General features: G+C 42.4%; 1 protein-coding gene across 2 annotated transcripts in view; it reads right to left on the bottom strand.

Annotated features, from left to right (window-relative positions):
• Positions 1–25,932, bottom strand: part of LOC147208648 (protein phosphatase 3 catalytic subunit alpha-like) — a 35,148-nt gene that overhangs the window by 8,511 nt on the left and 705 nt on the right. For both annotated transcript variants that reach the window (XM_086138723.1, XM_086138732.1), the window contains exons 2-9: positions 14,106–14,306; positions 10,165–10,289; positions 8,757–8,868; positions 6,505–6,650; positions 3,818–3,957; positions 2,767–2,844; positions 473–567; positions 240–365 (exon numbers count right to left, since the gene is read on the bottom strand). In XM_086138723.1, the coding sequence (XP_085994849.1) occupies positions 240–365; positions 473–567; positions 2,767–2,844; positions 3,818–3,957; positions 6,505–6,650; positions 8,757–8,868; positions 10,165–10,289; positions 14,106–14,306 (1,023 nt within the window). The remainder of the gene's footprint in view (positions 1–239; positions 366–472; positions 568–2,766; positions 2,845–3,817; positions 3,958–6,504; positions 6,651–8,756; positions 8,869–10,164; positions 10,290–14,105; positions 14,307–25,932) is intronic.

The following is a 25,932-nucleotide window of genomic DNA, read 5'->3' as shown; positions in this document are numbered from 1 at the left end:
GCCGCTACACCTCAGGTACATAATCTTGATCCCTCAATCTGTTCTACTGCTTCGCGCTTCAATATGTCAAAAATAACAGCGGTGTCCCTTTGCATTTAGTGCTGTTGAACGTGGCTGATGTTACAAGTAACAGCATTGACTACCCTGGTAGAGTAAGTCATGAACAGTAAGTGACGTCATTGCAAAGGGTGCCGGACAAAAATACAACATTATACTGCACGTGTGCATGCGTGTGATACCCTTTTCCCCCACAAAAGGCAGAGACCAGGTAAAGACGTCCATGAAGTTAGGCAGCCAGTACGGGTGAGCAGAGCAGTTGAACTGACGGATGTTCATTACGTTGTTCTCATATTTCAGCACCGCCGCTGGAAACACAAATACACGCACGCACACACTTTAGCTCAACTTTTTGTTGGAATTAACCTGATTAAATATGTAGCTGAGTGTGTATTTGTATTCATGTGGGAGTTACCTTTGTTATTATAGACGTCCAGGTAGTTTGGAGCAGAGAAGATGGTGATGAGTGAAGGAAACCCCGTTGTCTGACTCTTTCTGTACATACGGTACCTATGGGGATATTTTCGTAGAGTTAAAGGTTTGTCGGCTGAAGATTGTGAAGTTTCCTGATCAAAGTGTATGAACCACGTATTGCACAAATATGAAGACTCATGGACCACAAAAAGCATAGTACACAGTTGATGGCCGATAATGGGTTCACCAAACTGAACAAAGAGTACAGCAGCAACAACAAGTGGAATAGTGCTGCCTTAATTGCTGCATTACATTGAGAGGATTTTTTTTTTCCCTCGGCTAACAGATGCTGGGATGGGGTGGTGGTGGGCGGGGATTATGGGTCAGAGACAATGACAACCCCACATGAACATGTATTTTCCCATTCTACATCAGGATAGCTGGTCAGTCTGCTGTAAATAAATCATCGCTTGTGAATAAGGCAGGCTGAGGTTGAATGTAAGGGAAAAAGTAGTGCAAAAACATCACTTGCTTTCCTGTTTTGAGGACCCTTTTGACAGTCATCATTTTAACGTAGTCTTCTGCTGTTACATTTTTAAATTTACTACTGCCGATGAACATTCATCTTACAAACTTTTTGGACATACAAACACTCCTGTGTTAGTTAAATCATTTTTTTACTATTTTCGAGAGTCCAAATTTACAGGGGCGCGTTTTTAGTGTACTCACACGCTGTGCTGCAACATGCTAGGCAGCATGCAGAACAATTAAGAAGCAGAGGCGGAGAAGACTGTCAAGCTCCGGTAATAATTGTTGGTTTTCCCACATGGGAGAGAAAATATACTGGTATACGGCACCTGTGATTATTTTTGTATGCGCTCTTCGTATATGTCGCTTTCCATGTTTCAAAAGTAGCAGTTGTTTCAAAGTTTATAACTAACAAAACATTGAGCCTATTTTTCGTTAGCCAGCCACAGACTTTCTTCAGGTTAAATGATTACGTTTAGATGAAAATGGATGCGTTTACATATCCTATCTAAGACCTATACTGGTGTCTGTAAGGCAGAGACGTGAATTAAATATGTTTAAAGATTAACAAGGGAGTGGCTGGCTGCTTGCTGTGAAAACCGTCAGTTTTGTTTGAGAGTAAAGAGACACGACTTGCATTTGTCTCCTCACCTTGTAATTCATTGCATCTCCACAGTTTCCCATTTCCTGTCAGTGACACAGCGTGTTTCAATAAGTTCAAAGAGGAATAAACCCAAGATGTCAAAACTTGATGTTTTAGTTCTTTTCAGTCAAGCAAGAGTGCGAATTTGCAACAATGTGACATATGTCAGCCCTCCCTGCTCGCTTTGTTGACGAACAAATTCAAACAGCGTGGGTAAATATTCTACAAAGACAAGCTACACATCGGTCAAATCTGTTTATCCAGCCAGCTAATGGTGGATGCGAAACTCGGGTGACTCTCAATTGCTGATCGATGATCATTCAAATTGGTACCACATCTTATATTAAGTACAGTCAGGCCACCCTCCAGGGAAAAAAGACACGTCACTGCCACGATTGTTCATGTATTACGGTAACACATCTCCTATGTGGTGAGAGAGCCGGGTACAGGCAGGGTGCACTCTAAACTGGTTGCCAGCCAATATCAGGGCAGCCGGGTACCCGGAGAAAACCCACGCACTCATGAGGAGAACACGCAAACTCCACACAGGAAGAGTACAGTAATCCCTCGTTTATCACGGTTAATGGGGACCAAAACCACCCGCGATAAACGAAAATGCGACCAATTAACATATACAGGTAAAAAAAAACAAAACATTTTTTTAAGTCCGCATAAAGTTCGTAACCAGTCCGTTTTTTATTTATTTATTTATTTCTATGAATATGTTTGAAAAAATCCGCGATGCACCGAATCCGCGATAAACGAACCGCGAAATAGCGAGGGATCACTGTACCAGCAGGGGCAAAAAGGAAATATATGATTAAAACTAAAGAAGTGGAAATTTGATCGTGATAGACCGTCAAAAGCACTTTCACTTAAATCTGAAGCCACATTTTTAATGTAAAGTAATTTTGGCGAGTGCCTGGATAAAGAAATTGATTTTCAACCTTTTGCAGCCCTATGGCAACAAAGGAACAGCGCCCATCTGTTCCAACATATCTCATGGCGGCCTTGGAGTTTTGCACAGGACATTTTCCTGGTTGTCGTAAGAAGAAAATGTCCTTGTGCATTTGGCTTTTCAAGTGAAAACAAATGTTGAACAACACATTACACAGACATCTTACCCAGCATCCTGTGCTTCATGTGCTCTTATGATAGAAAGCAAGTTGTTGGCCTGTAAAAACTCACACACTGCCGGGTAACTGAGATAGGAAAAGAAGAGGACGAAAAGAAAGTCAGTGAATGTGAATAAAAGCCACCGCAGCACTATAAAACAAAATGCACCCGTTAAAGATCAGCTACACAGAATACACATACAAGCGATATGTAAATATGTAAAAGCAGGACGAGGTTCAAGGTATCTTTAACCCTTTCATGCACCTGATAAAATGAGAAGCTGTCCACTGTAGTAACCGTTGTGCCTGAAAGGGTTAATGTTGCAGAGGCCATGGATACTCTGCCAATATCTTTGATAAAATGCCTTCTTCTAAACTTGAAGAAAATCACTTCTCTATGCAAGAAAAAACTTGTCGTATGAACAACTTCGACACCAGGAACACCACCGCAAATATAAAGAGCGCTTCATCGCTCTTTTAAGTGCAGCTTGTTTGGTTCCATTTCTCAGTGTTGACAGTTTCATGTGCATCTTTTATCGCCTCTCCTCAACACCAGCACCATCATGGACTTCTCCGATGTCACTCTCCCTCTATCTTAATATCACTTGTATCTGGCATGGGGAGCCAGTCGTCATAGCAACAGAATCGTGCAGCTTCCCTTGGGATTGTGGGATATTGTTTCATGCCGAAACAGAACTGCGTGCATGTGTTTTGCAAGCGCGTTGTATTTATGTGTTTGATCACCAAACAGTGTGTCTGTTGTCTGCGTGTGCAAATGTGCGTGTTATGAACTGGCCAAGATTTTCGGCTCCAGTTCTAATCCAAGTGATCGTTGTTGGATCAGATATCGTAGGATGAATCACTCTCTTCTCATCACTATAGCGTCCCAAAGTAATAGCTTGAAGTCCACCTAAAACATATGAGACTTCTGATTTGTAAATTAAAGTCATTCCAGTTTAAACATCACGTTTTACCAGCTTGTTGGGTTGCATCATAACTGGAACAACAGCGTATGACTCTTGTGTACTTTGGACATTGTGCGTGTGTGTGGGGGGGTTACCTATAGAAATAGGAGCAGCCTCTGACTGTATTGTGTCCAAAGTACTCTTGGGTCTTCTCATTGCCAAAATCTTCAAGTGGGTCTGCCCACAACAAGTCACACATGGGCCCAAACGCCGGAGGCTCCTTGAATCGGTCCAACTAGGACACAACATTGACACACAAAAACACATCGACATAAGTCTCACATACTGTACACGAGGGCTATGAGGAAGGGACACACCCATGTTTTCCTCCACAAAATCAGACACACCAGAACATGTCATGTAAATCACAGGAAAGAAAGCAAACACATCACACGTAGACACATACACTATAGATCCTCTCAATAGCAACCCCCCCCCCCCCCACACCAACCAGGAGGTAGAGGATGTCACACCAAAAGATTCACCATGGAAACACTGCCATTAGATGAGGAAGTGTGTGCTCTCTCAATATCTCCACAGTCATGTGGGGAGTTTTGTATGTTGCATTACATTCAGCATGTAGTGTTTTATTTCATGGTCCTTGTGAAAAATCAAAACAGAATTGAAGACATGAAAAACAGAGAACATGAAAATGTTTTCTGCTTGCTTAACATGAAAAAAAACCCCTTCAATATTTACCTCCAAAGTGCAAATTTTCATGAAAACTACGAAGATCTTCTCGGCTAAACACTTTCAGGAGATGTAAAATTAGCTGCGGCTATGATACCAGTTAGCTGCAAAGTCGCCAAGGTTGTTTCGGTCAAGTGACTATCCCTGAAGATATCTGCTGCTAATATTCTATGTGACCAATACTGTATTAAGATAAATAAAAAGAATTATGAAGCAAAAGCTCTTGGATTGGCAAGGGTGTACGGTCATTGGTTAAATTCAGCTAGGATAGGATCCGGCTCATGTCTGATCCTAATGAAGACAGACGCCAGAGGAAATAACGTAGATGGATGGATGGATGGACAATGACTTTACTACTGCACCTGCGTAGGTTAATGGCAGCATATTTTGATTTAAAGTACATACAAGTTTCACATAGTTTCATCAGCGGGGCACGATTGTAATCCTGACAGCACAACAAACCCAAGAAAAACATATAAAAAAAAAAAAAAAAAGAGGACCTAATTACTGGAGAGAAATCAAACATCATCACAGCCAAGGAACCTCCAAAAATGCAGTAGCAAGACAATATTGAATAGCAAATAATGACAGGGCATATCCTCCCGCTTGCAATCAAGTCATTTTTTTAAGTGCATGGCTTGCCACTTTCAAACTATGTCTCCAATACTCACGTCCACACATCTGACACACCCGCCATACGTAACCTAGAAATTTGTGCGTGATCAGAAAAGAGGTGTGACTCAATGAAATCTTAGAATGGCCCTAATTCCCGGAGTGTGGAGTTTTCATGCAACGGGGAATTCTGTAGAAAGCCATTTGGAAAAGATGTCACACTTAAAGTGTGACATGAACTTGATCTGATCTGGAAGTTATACACCAGTGATGTGTGTGCAGCTCATCTAACTGGCTACTTTGAAGGAGAATGTGTTTTAGCAGTCTGTATTCAATAAAAATACTTTCGTCAGAATACTAATTCATGACTGAATGGATGTTTGGAGCCAGTGCAAAGCGAGTGAATGTTGATCAGGTTGCCCAGTACTGTGCCGTGCACAATCAATAACAAATGAGGAAAAAACAATATTTCAGTCTGCTATTAAGTTGATTGCAGTTGTTTGTGGTCAGGGCTCAAGCCCCCATCAGCCTGAAGAAATGGTATTTGCAGGTAAAAAAAAACCAAAACAAAAAAAAAACCACCAAAACAAGTCCACTGGTACTGATCCCTTTTCGCCAATTAATATGACATAATGTCAATGTCCCGCCGTCGGCATAATGTCGTACAGTCACATTCTGGCTGGTGAACAGTTGGTGAGCATATCTGGGCCACCCCATGACTGTGTGTGTGTGTGTGTGTGTGCGTGCGTGCGTGCGTGCGTGCGTGCGTGCGTGCGTGCGTGCGTGCACGGAGCTAAGGAGGGTGTCACACTGAGATGCAGGATCCGGGGTAAAAGTCTTCCAAAGGCTCACTTTACAGTGATCAACTTTAAAGCAGCCACAAGTGGGGAGCTCCTTTTGCTGTTCCTTATAAAAGTCCTCTGTGAACGCTAATCTCCTGCTTGGGCACCAGCAAGTGAGCCCATGATGCTTCTGCCTGTGCTGAATTTAAAGGGAATGAAAGGAGTGCTTCAGTTGGCCAGCAATTAAGTTGGCTATGTTCACTCCCACAACGGGGCAAACGGCTCTAGATGCGCTGGAATTGCACTGCGCATGAAAATAGGGCCCAAAGTCTGCAATATGATGTACCTTCACAAGGTGCTGGACTTATTACGGTCTTTGGATTGTGCAAGAGGAAAGGAACCCACGTTTTTGGGAGTGTGCACACAAGGTGAGATTTAACAGGGCACGCCCTCCTTTTTGTTGAGCTCTACCCTGAATGCGTACATGACACAGTTATAGGAAGTCGATGCGAGGATCTGCACAGCCAAAAAAAGTGCGCTTGGCTTCAGAAAATATGCCAGGAGAATATGCCATTAATCACCCATAATTATTTTCTGCTTTCAAATGTTTGAAAATGTCGAAATTTGATGCAACAAATCTAAACAAAAAAGAGTGAGGTTAGCTCAAATGTGTGCAACGAGATTTTGAGCGTGTGTACCTTTTTGATGTCATCCAGTGTGTGGATCTCTGGTGAAAGGCCCCCGTGCACGCAGAGAAACTGCTGGTTCATCAGAGCTGCTAGGGGCAGGCAATCAAACGCCTCCATGCAGGAGTCATACACCTGCTCCGAATACTTAATCTTACCTGCGGGACATTTGGGGACACAAGTTGAGAGAAGCTCCAAATGTATTTTGGATGTGCTTTGAACGGCCAGTTTGTCACGCAGTGTGTTTGTTTTTGGATTCAAACAAAAGTAGAAAGTGAGAAAGAAAGTGAGAGCGATCAAAGCTGGGACTGAAAGCGCAGTGTGACTTTCATGAGTCATTTATGTATGCACACATGAAAACACATATAGCATGGCATAGGTGCAATATATGCTTTCAAGACTCCACTTCCCTATTCAGGGATTTAAAAATCGGACCCAAATATGAGCATGAAGCAGCACAGACTGTGAGAAAGATTGTTTTGTTCTAAAAACAAATCCTCCTTTGATTTGGCAGCAATATCACTTATGAACTCCAAGAGGACGTATCTTGAAAGTACATTTCACACACGGCCCTGAAAATGAGTTCTAACACAAAGACAATATCACTGGATTAAAATAGCAGAAAGGTTAAAAAAAAAAATCATGAAATCAAAGGAGTAGATGGGCGGATCGTGGATGCAAGACTAACAATACGATAATTTCATGAATAGAAAAAAAGGGAGGACATTTAGAAATGAGCTCCGGTTTCCTCCCACATTCCAAAAACATGCATGGCAGGCTGATTGGACGCTCTAAATTGTCCCTAGGTGTGAGTGTGGGCGTGGATGGTTGTTCGTCTCTGTGTGCCCTGCGATTGGCTGGCAACTGATTCAGGGTGTCCCCCGCCTACTGCCCGGAGACGGCTGGGATAGGCTCCAGCACCCCCCGCGACCCTAGTGAGGATCAAGCGGTTCGGAAAATGGATGGATGGATTTAGAAATGATACAAGAGAGAAGAAAAGAAGGGGGCAACATTTGTGGAGAGTAAGAGGAGAAGGAAGTGGCTGAGGACAGGGGATTTCCTCCAATCAATCAAAGTGAGTATTGGAACAGTGTAGCATTTGTGTGAGCCGAGAGATGTAAAGGTGTGTGTGCGTTTGCCAGGAGTGTCATTGTCATCCACTCCACGTGACTTGTGTATAACAAGAGTTTCATTATTGCCAGGTGTCAGCTCTTTTCTTCTTTTTCTTGTTCTCTCTCTCCCCCTCTCTCTCACACTCACTCACACACACACACACACATTTCTAAAGATACTGCAAAAGCACACACACGCAGCAGATGGTAATTGAGGGCGACCACCATTCGCCAGGAGCACCAGGGGAAATTAGCTTCCTCGTCCCCTGGCCAATCAGACACTGAGGAGGATGTCCCAGAACCAATCACTGTGGGCCAAATTAATTTGCCGCTAATCACCCACTCTTGGACAGGACTCACAGGCAGAGCGGAGTCAGAGAGTAGGCTTAGAAACGATCTGGGAAAGGGATGGAAGAATCAGCTCAAAGAAAGACTCGATTGGGGGGAATGAAGGCTGAAGAACTCAGCTAGGAACATGGTCGAGGAATGGGGAGATAGAGGACCACACTTAATCTGGGATCAAACACTGATACACTATGATACAAAACGAAATACTTTTCCAATGGCATTACTGCACTCCCTCATACGGTACTGTGTGGCGTTTGCATCATTCCGGGCCTGTGTGGGTTTTCTCCGGGTACTAGGGTTTCCTCCCACATTCGAAAAAACATGCATGGCAGGCTGATAGAACACTCTAAATTGTCCCGAGGTGTGAGTGTGAGCGTGGATGGTTGTTCATCTCTATGTGCCCTGCGATTGGCTGGCAACCGGTTCAGGGTGTCCCCCGCCTACTACCAGAAGACAGCTGGGATAGGCTCCAGCACCCCTCGCGACCCTTGTGAGGATTAAGCGGATCGGAAAAGAGAGAGAGAGATGTTTTTTTGAATGTGGGAGGGAGCTGGAGTAGTGCATGCAACCTGAAAATTTGAATCCAGAATCTTGGGACTTCGAGGCAGTTGTTCTAAGCACTAATGCAATGTGCTGCCCAAATTTTAATTCAATAAAATGAGCGATAAAAAAATGCAACACTGTGGAGAAACTGTTGCTCTTATGAACAACTTTTAACTAAGAAATCACACCGCATAAGTGGGAATGACACATAGGATGAACGCACAAGTTGTGATATTTTGAGAGAACAAACGAGTTACTCACATTCTTGTTTGAAGGTGAAATATTCCGTCAGATGTCTACATTCATGATTTCCCCGTAGAAGAAAGAGTGTCTTTGGGTAGAGGATTTTCAGTGACCACAAGTACAGCACACACTAAATGTTCACCAGGGAAAGAGAAAGAATTCAAAGAAGCAAACAAATGACATGATTTGTTGTGTAGATGGTATAAAGATGTAAATGGTCATTCCTCTTTCTTTTGACTGAACAAACAGTTATCTTCAATAATACACACGAAAAAGTCAATAATACAAAAAAGAAAGTCCTTAACATTTGAACAGTGACCAATACATCAAAATAAAAGTTGAGCAAAACATTTAATGAAACACATTCACAAGCATAGACCCTTTTCAAATGCCATTCACAAAAATTGTGAAGGAAATCACACAAAAACGATTGTTCATCCTACATCCTAGCAACATTTCAATATACCGGATAAGAGTAGAGCTAATTTTGCAACATTGAGCGTTTTTTCGTGTCCATTCACATGGTCTATTGTTTTGAATTCTTATCCTATTTGTCGCATCACGCAACTGTCTGTCTAACCACCTCTGCGCAAAATGCAAGCGTATGAAAGGGAACAAAATACAGATTTGAACTTCATATGGCCATAATCAGACAGCAATGGTCAATTTGGGGTAACATGTTGAAGTCAATTGATAGAAAGAGTAAAGGTAAACTGAACAAATGTAACTAGAATAAATGGAATCCAGAATTGAGTTTTCCCAGCTGATATCCTGAAAGGGACTGCTCTACATTAGGTCTGTCTGCCCTTGACGATTGGAACAAAGGTGGACTAAATATTGCTCACCTCCCACCAAACTGTCAATGACATAACACTCACGCTTCACCACGGTTCACTTCAGCAAGACAATGTGATCGCAGAAAAACCTTCATGCACTTGCATCTACTGCACAGAGACAATTTGTGGTCTTGTTGTCGATAATGTCATTAAAAATGATGGGGAAAAACTTTTTTATTTTTTATTTTTTGATGGTTGGGCTCTGTCATCCCTTGCAGATGTCCGCCGTCAATACTCAGAACAAAAACAAGTCAACTTCAGGTCAAATGATTTAACTATTTGTCCGCTCCAAAAAACTTGAACGGCGGAAGACGGGTGGTAGACGTTTCGGTCTTCACAGACACTTGTTGATCCAATCACAAATTTAAGAGCAGCCGTGTTAGGTTCGTGATTGACAGTCAGGGAATAGCCACAGGTGATTGTTCGTTCAAAAGGCAATTAAAGTGTTTGGGAATCTTAGTTTTGTTTGTGGTATATTTACGGTCTTCTAAAGTATCAACGTACACATTTATAATCACTCTAAGGGGAGCGTTAATTATTCGCAATCTGCAGTCAGGCTCGGTCATGATCCAGTGTCGATGCGTTCTCACCTCGATACTGAAATAGCCCCTGTCCACATAGTCCCCCAGGAAGAGGTAGCGCGTGTTGGCAGGGGAACCTCCCACTTCAAACAACTTCATCAGGTCGAAGAACTGGCCGTGGATATCTCCGCACACTGACAATGACATATATCATACGAGGGCATCGTGTCATCCTGGTTGCAGTCACTTTATGCACAGAAGCAATTTGAATTTGTACATTATGCGCCCCCATTCCACTATGACACTTTGGCTGGATCGACACCGCAGATCCAAGTGGGCAATTCCCATTGAATGCCTGTATCCCATTTTTCCAAATGTTTATTCACATGTGACACATCCAATACGGTGTTATCATTCACAGAATTCTTGCAACAATACATAGAAGTACACAAGTGAGGACAGAAGTCAACAATAATACACAATACAAATATTAAACGTGGCACACTGGTTGACCTAGACTGACTTGGCGTAAACTGAGCATTCGTCCCGTCAGCAATTATTGTCGTTATATCAGTGGAAGCTTGTTTTGGGGGTTTTTTTTGTTTAGTTTTTTGGTATTTATTTGTGCATTTTGAGCATACAGTGTAAGCAAACTGCAATGACTTCTGTATGATTATCATCAACAATTGGACCCAACTCCATGTTTTTTTTTTTGTCTCGTTCTGCAGACATGACACTTATCTAAATTCTTCCAAATCGCAATTGTGCCACTTGAACCGTGCAGCATAAATATAGTTTGATTTGCCCAAAACAAATTGTCATCATTCAGAAATGAGTCTTGTGTCACTGTTTCCCACTAAAACTGACCCTCGGCGTTATGTTGAATGTTGTCATTCAGTGAACCCGTAGTTCACAATTCCATTTCCTCAAATATGCATGTTGCATTTCATATCCCAATGTGTACTCCACCACCTGAAATGAGCCTTCTCGTTGGAAGCTGTCACATTGTGAAAGACTTCGGGACCGTATGATCTCCCCATCCCCTCTCTCACCATCTGTCTGCTTTCCCTTAGTCAAAGCGCCCCTCTGCAGCCGCTTCACTTTAGATCTTCCACATCTGTCTGACTGCTGACATCTGTCTGTCCCTTCATCACGTTGCAATCTTTCTGTCTCTGTCAGTTTTGCATCCTCTTTTCAATCTACCTTGAATTTGAGAATGACGTGGGTGAAATTGAGCCATACATATCTGCGTTTTCATTCGTCAATGAGCCTCTGCAAGAATGCCTAGTGGCGTAAACAACCCCCCTTTCCAAAAAAAAAAAATCTCACTGCACAACACAAAACAAAAATGTCACCCCCAAAAAAATGAAAACTGAAATCATGGCGATCTTGTCTCATTTCAATTTGCCCGCAAACATATTCAATGTGGAATTTGGGCCGGTTTAGTTTTTAGTAGCTACTTGCTGGAATCCCTGAGAGGCGGCTACACAGGCTCACTGTAACTTCAGCCATTTAATAGGAGACAATTACCATCACGCAAAACGTGACGGTAATTGTAGGACCCCAAAAAGCAGGGAGGCAGGGAGGAGCTGGGTGGATTGACCAAAATGTATTTAACAAAAAATACACACAGGAGTACAATGGAAAAAAACACTAAGTCGAAGTACCGGTACTCAAAAAAATTATATCAAACCAAACTATAACAGGAAACAAAACATGACAGGAGCACACGTATGCTCACATACTCACAGCTCACAATGACCCAACAAAGACTGACAGAAACTCAGGGAACTAAATACAGGCTAAGTGACGAGACAACGAGAAACACCTGGACAAGACACAAAGGGTTGAGCGAGATGATTGGTTACACACAAGGAACACTCATAACGAGAACAGGTGGCGAAAAAAGGGCACATGAGGAATCCAAACCAAACGTAACCAGACTGAAACATAACAAAATTGAATTGCTTTGTCTGTCACTTTCCATCACTCACATCGGCAGATGAGCAAAGTCCTTTTTGTAATCAATAAATAATCATTTTCAGACAAATTGAGTGAAATTGGATAATTGCCCTGCAGCACCACGAATGATCACTACAGTACTACAGCAACCTAAGTGGGAAGTAATGGTGTAAACAATGGGACCAACATTACCAGGTATTCGCTCAAAAGAAATATTTGTACATTTTTTTTCAAAACAAACAGTCTCCCTTTATTGGAAAGGAATATGTTTGTGTGGGTGTGCACACCCACGTTATGGAAGGGCCAGTCATTCTGGGTATGAAATCATGAACGTAGACATCCGCCGCATCTTGCACTAGCAATATTTGTCTATTTTTCCTCACACATGGACTGCAAATCTCCTCATTAGGTCAGCTCACACACATTGCATTTGCTGTTAGTACGAGTTCTGGCTGGGGAATTCAGATTTTTGTCTTCATCTATTGATTCCAATCTTTTGTCAATTGGATACATCGTATTCCAGTTAGAAGATAAATAAAACATCGTCCCCATTTCCAGCTTTCTTGCCGGCTCCTTATACTGCGCCAAAATTGGAAGTGGGGATTATTCAGAATTATTCTCTCTAATTTACAAGACCCTGTTTGGCCACTAAAAAATACAATGCCGAATCGTTGTGCTTCTCCTACTTTTTTATTGTAGTTTTTTTTCCGACAGTTTAATTTCTATCTTCTGTGTTTCTCCCAAAGCCTGAATATAATTTTTTGCCTATCCAACCATTTCTCAATTCTTTATCGAGATTTTCTCTTCTGTTTAGTACCGTCCGTGAAAACCTGGACTCATCTGTCTCAGTTCTATCTGTAATTATTCACTCATCACTTCGTCTTGCTCAGACAAAAGTAATGTGAGGTAGGTTCTTCTGAGTCAGATTGTTTAGGTGCGGAAGAACTTCGAATAGCAGATCAATATTTCTGTGCCGAAAACAGCAGGTTGCAAATGGTTTGCAATAAACACCTTCTACTCGACCAGCGCAACATCTGCTTGTCTTTCATTGTCCCCGGGGAGCAGTACCTGTGAAAGACTAGCAACGTGGAACAACCCACATAGATTCATCTCACCATTTGCATAAATATACACACACACACACACACACACTTTTGTCAATCGTCTGGATGGGTCGCAGTAAGTATGGTTGTCTTCTAGTTTCAGAAATCTGTTTTCCATTTTGCTTTCCATCAATCTCAATCCATCCTGTCTTCCCACCCGCCATATTCTCCTTGCTTCATGCCATTTCCCTGTCAAGCAAATACATGCAGATATTGTGAGGTGTATAATACATCGATTGTCTCTGGGGGTACATATTTTCTCGTGACGGCGTTATTAAAGGTGAATTAGATCACTAGATAACCACTGAAGGCCCAGCTCCAAAGCTCACTCCCCCCCCCCCCCCCCCCCCACTGGGTATACCTTGTTCGAGAACATTTAAGATGACATTCTTACCTGTAAAATGTGCTTGTAGCACTTCTCCCAGATTTCTTTATACAACCGTAGGCTATACATGGTGGCATTTTTGCTGTAGAGACAGCAAATAATGTGAAAACGCTGCAGCGAAATCAATGTATTCAAGTTAGGCGGGCTTGGGGATCGGCAACAAAGGATGGCGACCGGTGGCTTTGCTTCTGCCAACGGGGAGGAGGCTGCACTGTGAGTTCATTCATATATAAGTCTGTGGTTCAAACATGTACTAATGTATCTGCGAATGTAAGCGAAAGACTTAGCCTGCACCTTAATAATGTAGACTGAATTGGTTGCAACAATGGGGAAATGCAAAGTTATTTGAGGGTAATGACTCGCAATAACTATATTTGTAGAGCATAAAACCTGTGCATCTTGATTTTCGTTTTGCCAGTTTGGGAATTCGGCTGAGCATTTCACGTCGAACTATCGGCACAGTTTTTCACAATGGTGATGTGCAGTCCAGATCTTTTTTTGGTAATCTTCTACTTTTTAATTACTATGAGTAATCAATTTACTGCATCGTAGAGCAATACCTGTTACTGGAGCCTCAATGTCCAACATGGTGCGCTCCTGGCGTAGGATGGCAGCGCCTTCATCGATGATGCGCAAGGCCACCGCCTCCTCCAGCCGGCCCTCCTTGGTGAGGTGAGCTTTGAGCAGGTCCACCCTCGGTCGGCCCTCAGCGTCGAACACTTCCTTCATGGTCAGCCGATGGGCCAGAGGGAAGGGGACCGCTGTGGAGAGAGATCATTTGAAAAGGTGTGCGGATGAAAACAAAAGCGAGCTGGTGTGCACTGTGACTGAGGGATGCACAAATGATGAATAGATGTCTCCTGCAAACATTAGAGGCCCTCTGTGCTCTCCATTATTGAGCTGCACGCTTTGACTCTGCGTGAGTTATGGAGGGTAAGGCGTACTGTAATGAAGCAGGGGCTGCCACAGTTATCAGGGGTGCTTGCCTCTGTTCTGCAGTAATGTCTTTCTTACATAATGAAGGCCCTCAGGCCACTGCTGGAGCACGGGGGGTTGACTGACGACGAGGGTGATACAACGAGAGTGCACAGCTGCACGTGAGGAGTCACAGCCACAAAAACAAGACACGTTGGTAACATTGCGATCATACACGAGCTCGCACAAACTCAGTGGTACGAAACAAAAGGCAGAGGCGTACAGGGCGCATGCGTACATCATGTATGGAACAGTAGCAGTTACAGTACATGGCTGACTGCTTGTTTTGTAAGAGGCACATCACCTGAACACACATGAGATCATATGTAATAAAAGGCATTGTTGCGCAGAATCCACTGAGCCTGTTCGAGCCCCACCAGTGCTAACACAGATAATGGCCTAGATCACACACTAAAAGTAGGCCTGGCTCTTTTTCTCTCCACACACACACACACACACACACACACACACACACACACACACACACACACACACACACACACACACACACACACACACACACACACACACACACACACGTTGACTCTGCTACTTTGTCTCTGTTTTGCACTCCTCTTGCACTGTCTGTTTATTCCTCCCTGTTCGAGATTGCCATGCCTCTTTCTCATTTTTGACGCTGGGAACAAGCGACAATCATCTCTGTGAGGGTTCGCACTCATGTCGGTCAGGATATTTTAACGTGAATTTCACATTCCATTTTGCTAAGGAACAAACACCCAACCCTCAATGACATGGGTACGTCCAGTGCTATAGCTAAGTACATGAAAAACTGCAGGGGTTGTACAAAGCTTGCTCATGGCACGAATGGATCATATTTTTGCCAGATACAACTTCGGTCCTCGTTCCATTGTGTGGTGCCTTACAGTAATCTATTCGCTTTGGTTTGTGGGAGACTGAGAAAACCATACCTCATTGAATGCATCAGTCATATACTGTGTATATATATATAACTATACAGTATATATATATATATACAGTATATATACAGTATATATGTATATATATATACAGTATATATATATACAGTATATATATATATATATATATATATATATATACTGTATATATATAGACAACCACAACAACAACTTTTTAATGTACTACTTAAAAATCACAGATTTTTGCTGATTTGGGTTCGGCATGTGTAAGCTTATGTTATATTATTAATTATCATTTTATGTTTGAGCATCATATTATTTCATGTTAAGCATACCTAAATTATATTCTGTTGTTTAATAATTGCTTAGACATTTTTTTAGGTTGATAGGTTCTGATTGGCTGTTAAAGTAAGAGAAGCAGGAAGTGATTTTAGTTACGGGGGTTGTGTTCTCGGACGTCCTGCGGTGCAGACGGTTTTTTTTCTTTTTCTTTTGCTCCTTTTATTAAACTGCATTGAAGGATTCCATCTCTCCATCTGTCATTCGCAAAGAAGAGCCATCCACTGAAAAACAACGAACCCCTCAACTTACACATGTGTGGACTCTTGCTATTTGTTTTGTGCATTTTGAGGTTTTGCTATTACACTGCCTTTTGCAAGCTCTTTCCGTTCATGTTTCATTTTGCTAGCTTTTTGCTGCCAGCGATTTCTGTTTGTACTTTGTCGGTCCTTTTTCTTTTCTTGAAATAAATGTTTTTGTTATGGATTTTATTTGTGTCTACGTTTGTGGGATCCCATCACCAATCAGTTTGTTCACGAACAGGTGATTTTTTTTTCTGAAACATCTAGCTATGAATTACAATGCATGGTAAAATCTGTATTGTGCAAGCTTTTATTGGTCAAACTTAAAAACCAAAAATGAAAATATCTCAAAAATGTGATTAAAAATTTCATAAAGTCATTTTTAAATCAGTATCAAAAACACCTTTAGGGACACATTGATTAAAATGTTCTGTTTACCAGTGTAATTGGTCTATAACTAGTTCTGACAGTGGAAAAAAGTCGAGTCGTAGCCATGTAGGTACTGTGCTATAGAAAAGAGGCCTTAGCTAACACATGACGACTCGCTACTACCAAATTGCACCTCATGTCTCAATAAGTAGGCCATTACGTAAGCTTAAGAGTGAATACAACACATCAACACACCAGAGCACCCTGACACAACCCAGGACAACAGCAGCTGCCAAACTGGAGAGTCTGCTTTCCGTCACTCCACACAGAGTGCGAGGACCATCTTTGCCTTTCAGGTAGCGGCTGATTAATATTTTAAAAAGTTTGTGCATACCAGGCAGTCAGACAACACAGAAGAGTATAAGTTACTCATGCATGTGACTTCAGAGTTCTGAAAAAAAAAAAGAGAATAAGCCGTGGTCAATGTGTGACTCAACTTTGTAGTCCAGTGGTGTAATGTACATAAACACAAGCTAGTACATACACAGTAACTCAATACGTGCATGCTCCTCGTTTGAGGCAAAACTAAGGCATGTATATGTGTGTGCGTTTGCGTGTGCGCGTGTGTGTGTGCATCTGTGTGTATGCGCACAATCATAAATGTAGAGTCAAGTGTGAACAAGAGGGCAGGGTGTCAAGAGCAGCAGAGAACGAAATGATACTTGGGAAAACCATTTCCAGAAGAGAGCTCGGCACCAATACAGTTTTACCATAAATGTCCTTTTCAACCGACTGCTGACCTTTTCGTTGGCACAAAATACACGCTCTTTTTCATTTTAGTGCAGAAAGACATTTGAATTTGAAGTTCAGGGTTGTTCTTAATCACTACCAAACCTCCTAGTGACAATGCATATTCGGCATCGACAAGATAGCCGTCAGTGGCAGTGTATGATTTCAGCACTGTGGGAGGAGACAACTAATGCAATTGGTGTTTATATAGTGTTTACATTCAGATTTGGTCAGATGGAAAGTAGTCACATAAAACCATCTTAACCTCAATGATTATTCATTCATTATCACCGTAAGGCACTTATGTAGATCACAATTAAGCACTGCATGTAAACAACAAATGAGTGAGTTTATAACTTGATGTGTGTAAGTAATACGACTGTCAATTCAAGTAGTGGTGGAGTAAAATGTACTCTGGAAGAAGTTTTAGAAGCACAAAGACAAGAACATCCCACAAGTTTGTCATTGTTGTTTTGGTTGTAATGCACTTGTGCACAAAAAACTGAATGGTTGTTTGACTATGTGTGCTGCAATTGGCTGGTGACCTATTCAGGGTGTACCCTGCCTACTGCCTGAAAACAGCTGGGATAGGCTCCAGCTCGGCCGCCACGCTAACAGATGGATGGGTGAAGTCCGCAAGATACGTCAGCGATACTTGTCGTTGCGCGTTTACGTCAGTATGGAAAAGTGGAGTCGAATTCATTTGAAAAAGTGCTGTCCTATCGTACGTTGGACAGGAAGCACGTTTTCATCACTCCGTGATTTGGTGACATCATCCAACAAAGGTGTAGGAAAGGTGGCATATGTCATGTTCTGTCTGTTTTAATTGTGTTTCAGATCCAGCTGGAGTGAAGGGCGTTTCCCTCCAGCGGGCGCACCTGTTCCGTATTTCCCCATCAAGCTTTGCCAAGTATTTAAGGACTGCCAAGCTTTCTAGTCTCTTGTCGCATTATTGAACTCGCTCGCTGTTGCGCTTCAAGTGTTCCATAGTTGCTCTTGTTTTTCATTGTTTCTAGTTTGTACGTATTTTTATTTGTTTTCTTATCTTTGGCTTCGCGTTATTGGCTTCTTGATATTTCGTTTGTTTATTTTTGGTGTTCCCTCGTGCCTTGCCTTTTGCAAGTGCTTTTGTTTATGCATTGTTTCTCCTGGCTCCTTGAGACCAGTGATTTCTGTTTGTACTTTGTCGGTGTGCTTTTCTGTAATAAATATTTTTGTTATCGCAATTTGCCTGAGCCAGCATTTCTGGAATCCAAAAACATTATTTGATTCGGTCCAGAACCTGACAGCATAAAGGTTAGCTGACTGGACTTTACGAAGAGGCCCTTCATCACTCTTTAAATAGGCCGACTAAGTGATTAGACGTTTGAAGGCACTTTTGTGACCCTGTGGACAACCTGTCCAAGAATACAACATATCACCAAAAAATCCTCATTTATACAACTCAAGTATTTAAAGTTGTGATGATTATGTCGACAATTTTTTCAATTTGACCTTTTTATGACTTTGAGGGAGAAACAAAGGTAAGTTTCCCCTTTCAAGGGAGGGGCGGGTGATCCCCAACCGTTGCACAATGACAGATGAAATCACTTTTAGGTAGTTCTTACTGACTGTGAATATTCTCATTCATCCATTCACACTGCCTACTGTTTATGTCCTTCGACTTACTCTCCACAGATGAACTCCCAAGTGTGAAATCTATTCAGTGAAAAAGCAGCCAGCTCTGCCAAAAATCTCAACAGCACAGAGCAGCGAAGGATGAGTCCATGACATGGCTTTCAACCAAAGCCCCTAAATTTGTTTGGGCTGCTCAAATGCCCTAAGTGGAGCAGAATTTGATCAGAATGCACCCTCCTACTATTTATAATGGCTAAAATCAATTATAGGGATATTTCATTAGTTTCAGCGTCACAGGACACTATTCGCAAGCAGCGGGGATGTTGTAGCAGGAAGTGACAGCAATGATGAACGGAGAGATTGCAGACATGACTGAAGATGCCATCATCTCTTCAAATTTTTTTGTTCGGAAAACGGGTATAAACATTAAGGAGAGTACTTGTCACATATTTGAAACATTAGATGTCGAACTGCAATAAGACATGTACAATAGACAAGGAGGATCCCTCATTCTTGTGCAACACTGTGTCTACTGATCATCTGTGCGTTTCTAGCCGAGTGACAAGTGTGTGTGTGTGTCAGTAAGTTATTAGATGTAAGTTGCTTTCATCTCACATGATCCCATACACACACCTTCCAAGGTCCTGCATTTTGTTGCTCTGCATGAATAAATAAAATGCAAAGAAGTGGAGGATGAAAGGATGAGACCAAGTCATTAAAAAAGGGGGGGGAGCAAAATCTGGAGTGCATAGAAATTGAAGAGGGAACTGTGTGACTCTTAATAGTCCTTGCGTGCATGCGTGTGTGTGTGTGTGTGTGTGTGTGTGTGTGTGTGTGTGTGTGTGTGTGTGTGTGTGTGTGTGTGTTATCCGCCATCTTTGCCCCAGATCAGCTGACAGGACCGTGGGTATTTGAAGGTGGTGATGGTGGTAGGGGAATAAGCAAAGATATGTTTGAAGTCATTCAATTAATGCACACTACACACATGAAGCGCCATCTGTGTACACTCACACACACACTCACACAAACAGAAACAACAACTCATCCCCTAACAGCCTGCCCTCATTAGACAACAGCTCCCCCCCCAGCCCACCTCGCTCCCTGTTTCCCTCTCTCTCTCTCTCTCTCTCTCTCTCTCTCTCTCTCTCTCTCTCTCTCTCTCTCTCTCTCTCTCTCTCTCTCTCGAGTACTTTCCCTATAAATAGACAGTGCCCTGCCACTCTCCCCACAGGACGCACACAGACCTGTCAAGGTGTGACCCCTGGTTCACGAGACAACATGCAAATTTAACACATTTATGCGCCTAATATGCAGTTCACACAAGGCCTTGGGGCAACCGTGAGGGAATGGGACCGCATGTTGCACTAAAAGAAATATGGCCAGAGTCCCCCAAGCGACGCCAGAAGTGGTGGCTTGCACATGCATGAATACATGCATGCATGTGGGCAACTGTGCAGATTAGATATCAGCAAGCTTTGATGAATTGATATGTTTCTACGTACTCTGAAAATGAACTTTATTTCAAAGAACAATTTATTTCAAAGAACCAGATTCAAAATTATATGTGCATCCCTGGAAATAGGGCAGTTATGATTGAGCCCTTTAAGCTCCGCTTATACGAATAAGCTGCCAAGAAATTGTATGGCATGGCTAAGAAAAAATAAACATAAAACAATAGATGTAATAGAACAATTACACTTGTAAAAAGTTTACATACCTTTTTCAAATGCCATTTATTTGTGACAGGAAAAAAATGCGACCAAGATAAATTCTTGCAAAACATTTTCATAAATTTGTTTGCCTTATAACCGACATGACTCAATTGAATCCTGTTCAAATAATTTTGAGAGGGAAATTAAAAATAACGGCCGGCCCGGTAGTCCGGTGTTTAAGATAAGATAAGATAAGAAAACCTTTATTAGTCTCGCAATGGAGAAATTCCTAATTCACAGCAGCAAAGTTATGAAAGGAAGAAGTAGAACAACAAAATATAGTAGCTGCTGGAAAGGCAGCCACTCTCGCGGCGCCATTTTGAAGTCAAAATAACAAAAATAACACAACACAACACACAGGACACAGACAGTCGTGCAATCTTCACCACTTTTCTGCATACACTTTGTTGTCTGAAGCAGTTATAGATGAAAGAGGAGAGGATCAAAGTGTCCTTTCACCAGTGGGTCAGAGACGTCATGCTGATAATGTGCACACGTCTGCTACAAGCACGTCGACTTCACGGTGCATAGGTACCGGGTTCAATTCCAGCTCCGGCCTCCCTGTGTGGAGTTTGCTTGTTCTCCCCGGGCCTGTGTGGGTTTTCTCGGGGTACTCTGGTTTCCTCCCACATTCCAAAAACATGCATGGCAGGCTGATTGAACACTCTAAATTGTCCCTAGGTGTGAGTGTGGGCGTGCATGGTTGTTTGTCTCTGTGTGCCCTGCGATTGGCTGGCAACCAATTCGGGGTGTCCCCCGCCTACTGCCCAGAGACAGCTGGGATAGGCTCCAGCACCCCCCGCGACCCAAGTGAGGATAAAGCGGTTCGGAAGATGAATGAATTAATTAAAAATAACAATTTGAGAGAGTGTAGTTGCACGAATGTGTGCACACCCTCTTAGTGGGATGTGGCAATGTTCAGCATTGACCAAACATGTTCAAATTTATGGCAAATGGGAGTCAGTGCATAGCTGCCACATAAAGTGCATCAGTTAAACCTTAAATAATGTTCAGTTGTTGTTGTAGGAAGCTTTGACTGAATTTATTTTTTGTTTATTCTGTGTTCTTGCGGAAGTCTGAAACATTTGTGCTAACACTGACTGCTGTTTTGAATTGTTCATAAATTCCCCCATCTGGTCTAAAATGCCGATTCCAACTGAGAAAAAGAGTCCTCATTGACACAAGTCAAATATGTACTGAAATGTGTGCCAATGTATCAATGTCTTTCTTATTTGCAATTTGTCCAACATAAAGTGAAGATCGCTGATGTGCCGGCCGCTAAGCTTTGCTGAGCCAGTTCCATGGGTCAGACAGCCAGTTGTCACATCACCTCGACTGTGACTCTTGTACAGCTAAATGAAAGGCGGCCATGACTCACACTACCAACCTCAGTTGTGCTTACGAACCAAAACGTGCACTGTAACAAAAGTCTCTTGGAGGGCATTACGATGAAACAGAGCTTTGCCACAGACAATAAAGGACCTATGCTCATGGGGGCATAAAACTTTTGCATTTGGCTTCCTCGCCTATCCTTGCGCCTTCTTCGCTCTCTTCTAGGCATTGCAACAGCCGAGCCCGTTGTGACCACACTTAATTTAATGTGATGCTATAAAGCAGCTTGTTTATACTGGCTATTCTGTTTACATTGATAAGAAATGGATACCATACAGACTGGTCAACACATTTATCGAGTCACAGCCACAAAATGGCACAACTTGAATGATGCTATTATTTGATAAAGCTTGCTTAGGTTTAGTTTCAAAAAGTAATGCCCATATTTTATGATAGCATCATTAATCTTTGCGGCTTGAAGATGGATCCTTTTGCAACTAGAGATAAAATGAGGAAGGACAGATGCATTTTTATTCAATCAACATGCTTCATCCCCGCTGAGTGTTCCGCACCGCTTGCTACCAACCACTATGCATGGAGTATTCGTTAATATTATTAGCCAGGAATATGTTTTTACATGCCATGATCCTGATTTAGTTTAGTGCTTACACCAAGCCATGACATAGGCTCCTCAGTGCAGTTGCAGGGCGGTGTCATTACATTCTAACGTTATTCTGCAACAATAAACGCAAAATTGATTGCCAATTCCTCCTTGATTTTAACCAAGTCAAAGAACTAACACTCGCCTTTCCTCCTGAGATTCTGGGGAAGATAGCAATTGATGATGGTAGTGTTGACTTAACATCCAATCATATATTTCCATGTTACTTGCAGATTGCTATGATATGATGTGATTTGACTTATTTACTCTCCAGGGCGAATATAAACACCATTCATACACATGGACAATGCAAACTCCTAAGCGAAAGACTGCAGCTGAGATTGAACACAGAACTGTGAAGCAGATCATGCTCTGTGAACAAGCATTACAGTGCTTGTTGGCATTTGGCTCTGCAATAACATACCTCATATTAGAGGGAATTGTATTTTTTATAAAATGTGAGTCATAAAGGTGCAAAAAGATCAATCTTGTTGCTGTGCCTTGATCCAGCAAGACTCCTTTGTGGCCTTTTCACACGATCTACTCTCCCTCGCTCTGTCGCCTCGCCCCCACACTTTCTGTCCATTCCTACGGGTATGCTTTGTCCTTTGGCTCCATCTCCACACACTTCTATCTGACAAACAGCACTAAAATCCATAACATGGGAACCACCAAGCTCAGTCTAACCGACCTAGTGCTGTCTGTGTGACTGATGTCATCGTCTCCCTTCAGCACAAACACATTAAATCATTCTCAACAGGTGTGATGAACTGCTTTGTGGTTTGTGAGCGAATGTGCTTTTTGAGCGTGTGTGTGTGTGTGTGTGTGTTGTGATGGCTAATGCATGAGGGTATATGCTGCACAATTGCTCTGATGTGGAGGCAGCTGAGCTCTGGTGGGCCAGATGTTTACAACACACAGGGAGAGTAATGATGGTATATTGGAAGGGGAGTTGTTAAGCAGAGTAGAAAACAAACAACCGTCCATCCATCCATCCGTTTTCTATAACACACTAGAAGCCGGAGTCTGTCACAGCTGACTTCTGTTGGGGTCAGGGTACTCCCTGAACGGATCAGCAGTCAATCACAGGACTGACACACACTCATTGAGCAATTCAGGTACATTTAATTACAGTCATCTATTAAAAACGTTACCATAGAGACAACAACTTCACTTTGCATGCAATTGCAGTATATCCTGTTTCCACTCATTCCTGATTTCAGTGTTTATGGAAACCATGTATGTTACTTTTAGAAATATTCATTCATCGATAAATGCTTCAATTTTTCGGACTCAAAACAAAATCGTTCACAATAATGTGTTTTGATATTAGGTGAAAAAAAGTTCCAAGTCCAAAAATCAACTCAACTCAAAAATCTTAAAATGAACTAGTTGAGTTCATCGTTCAAAATTGAGTTCCCAAACTGAAACAGGTGAGTGTTTGGATTGGGTATAAAAGGAGCATACCTGGAAGGCTCCGTTATTCACAAGCAAGGATGAATGGAGGTTCACCACCTTGTGAACAACGATGTGATCAAATAGTCCAACTGTTTAGGAACAATGGTTCTCAATTTCAAGATATTTAGGGATTTCATCATCTCCGGTCCACAATGTCATCAAAACCATTCAGAGAATCCTGAAAATATCTTTGCGCAATTGGCAAGGGCGAAAATCTACATTGAATGGCTATGATGTTTGATCACTCAGGTGGCACTGCTTCAAAAAATGACTTATATGATATGAGCATACAGGGGATCGAGATCACTTCAGTTTGTCGCTACATCTAAAACGCAAGTAAAAACCTTCTGTTGGCCCAAGCTCATCTGAGATGGACTGATGCAAAGTGGAAAAGGGTTCTGTGGTCTGATGAGTCCACATTTCAAATTGCTTTTGGAAAACATGGACATTGCATCCTCTGGGCCAACAGTAGCAGTGGCAGACCTTTTCGATGGGGTTCCACATGTTAGTATTTTATTATTGACATTGGAACCAAAACTTCAATCAGATGGCTGAACAAGTAAGCAAAAGGAAAAAGACGCCCCCCAAAATACCAATATGTGTTCTAAAAATTTGTTTTTTTTCTTGTTTTCCAAAAGTATTGAAAAATAAGTGTGAATGGTTGTTTGGATATGTGTGAACCGTGATTGGCTGGTAACCAGTTTAGGGTGTACACGGCCTAATGCCCAAAGATGGTTGGGATAGGCAAACACCCGCAACCCTCGTGAGGATAAGCGGCTCGGATACGGATGGATGGAAGGCTGGACTTAGCCAATTATGCTATGTGGCTGACGATATATTTTTTTCAATTGAGTTACATATGATCAGTCACGTTAATGAGGGAAACAGTTCTTGAATTCTTTTTACCTGGCCTCATTGTTACGAGTTATAGCACAAAAACTTTACATCTGAATAGGTGTGAGTGGACTTTTTAAATCAATTATAAACAAGCAAACTGTCAAAAATATTTCTGAATATTATTATTTTTATTATTTTGCTTTTTAAACTCTACCATGGCAGCAGGCAGCTTACATTTGTATGTCTCCTCTACTTAGTGTGTGTGTGTGTGTGTGTGTGTGTGTGTGTGTGTGTGTGTGTGTGTGTGTGTGTGTGTGTGTGTGTGCGCGCGCGCGCGCGTGTGTCACACACGCACACACACGTGCGTGCGAGGGGGGGTGCATGCGTGTGTTGGTGTGGGTGACTGGTCGTCTGCATCTTGAATGTTCATGATGCTTTCAATGCCGTTTATAAACAAATGTAATATATTGGATGTTAAAAGGGAATGGAAGTGTTTTAATTTCTACACGATGTGAGGAGGGATGCAGAGGTGCCACATTCAGAAAGAGACATGCCCACACAGCTCCTCCCCTCAACTACGCCCCTGCGAGAATCTCTCTTTCTGCGAGGCAACTATTCATCCACGGTGCTGCTTGAGGGGGGGACCATTCAATATTATCAGCAAGTTCAGAGATCCAGCACCGCCCATGCACATGCGCAAGCGTGCCGTACAATTGTACACACACGCACGCACACAATCGACCAGGAAGTGTATGCACATCTTAGTCTAATGGTCTACGTGCAAAAACTGCAAGCCCCCCCCCCCCCCTTCTGAGCACGACCTACGCACGGAATACCGGGGCATGCCCGGGCGACGCGTCCAGCTGTCAGCTCCGCTTCTTCCGGCAGAGAGACCTTGTGACTTTCTTACCAGTGGGTCGACCAAACATCGTCGCATGTGACAGAGATGCTGCGCCTGTGTCTGCGTGAAACATGTCAGGCTAGGAGTGGTGACTACATAGGCACGACAATCCGTGCAAAGCCCCCTTCCGATAGTCAGCCACGCGTACTCTCTTCAACACATTAAATATTTCATAATCCAATGATGCATTAACAACACAGCATTAGTGCGGCACGAATCGTCGAGATGACGAGTCGTCATCTTGGCGACGGCCCGG

Source organism: Hippocampus guttulatus, chromosome 2, assembly GCF_054856545.1.
Source record: "Hippocampus guttulatus isolate MCC_2025c chromosome 2, RoL_Hgut_1.0, whole genome shotgun sequence".
Taxonomy (NCBI): Eukaryota; Metazoa; Chordata; class Actinopteri; order Syngnathiformes; family Syngnathidae; genus Hippocampus; species Hippocampus guttulatus.
The sequence above is the reverse complement of the archived record's forward strand: the minus strand, read 5'-3'. Positions and strand labels throughout refer to the sequence as shown.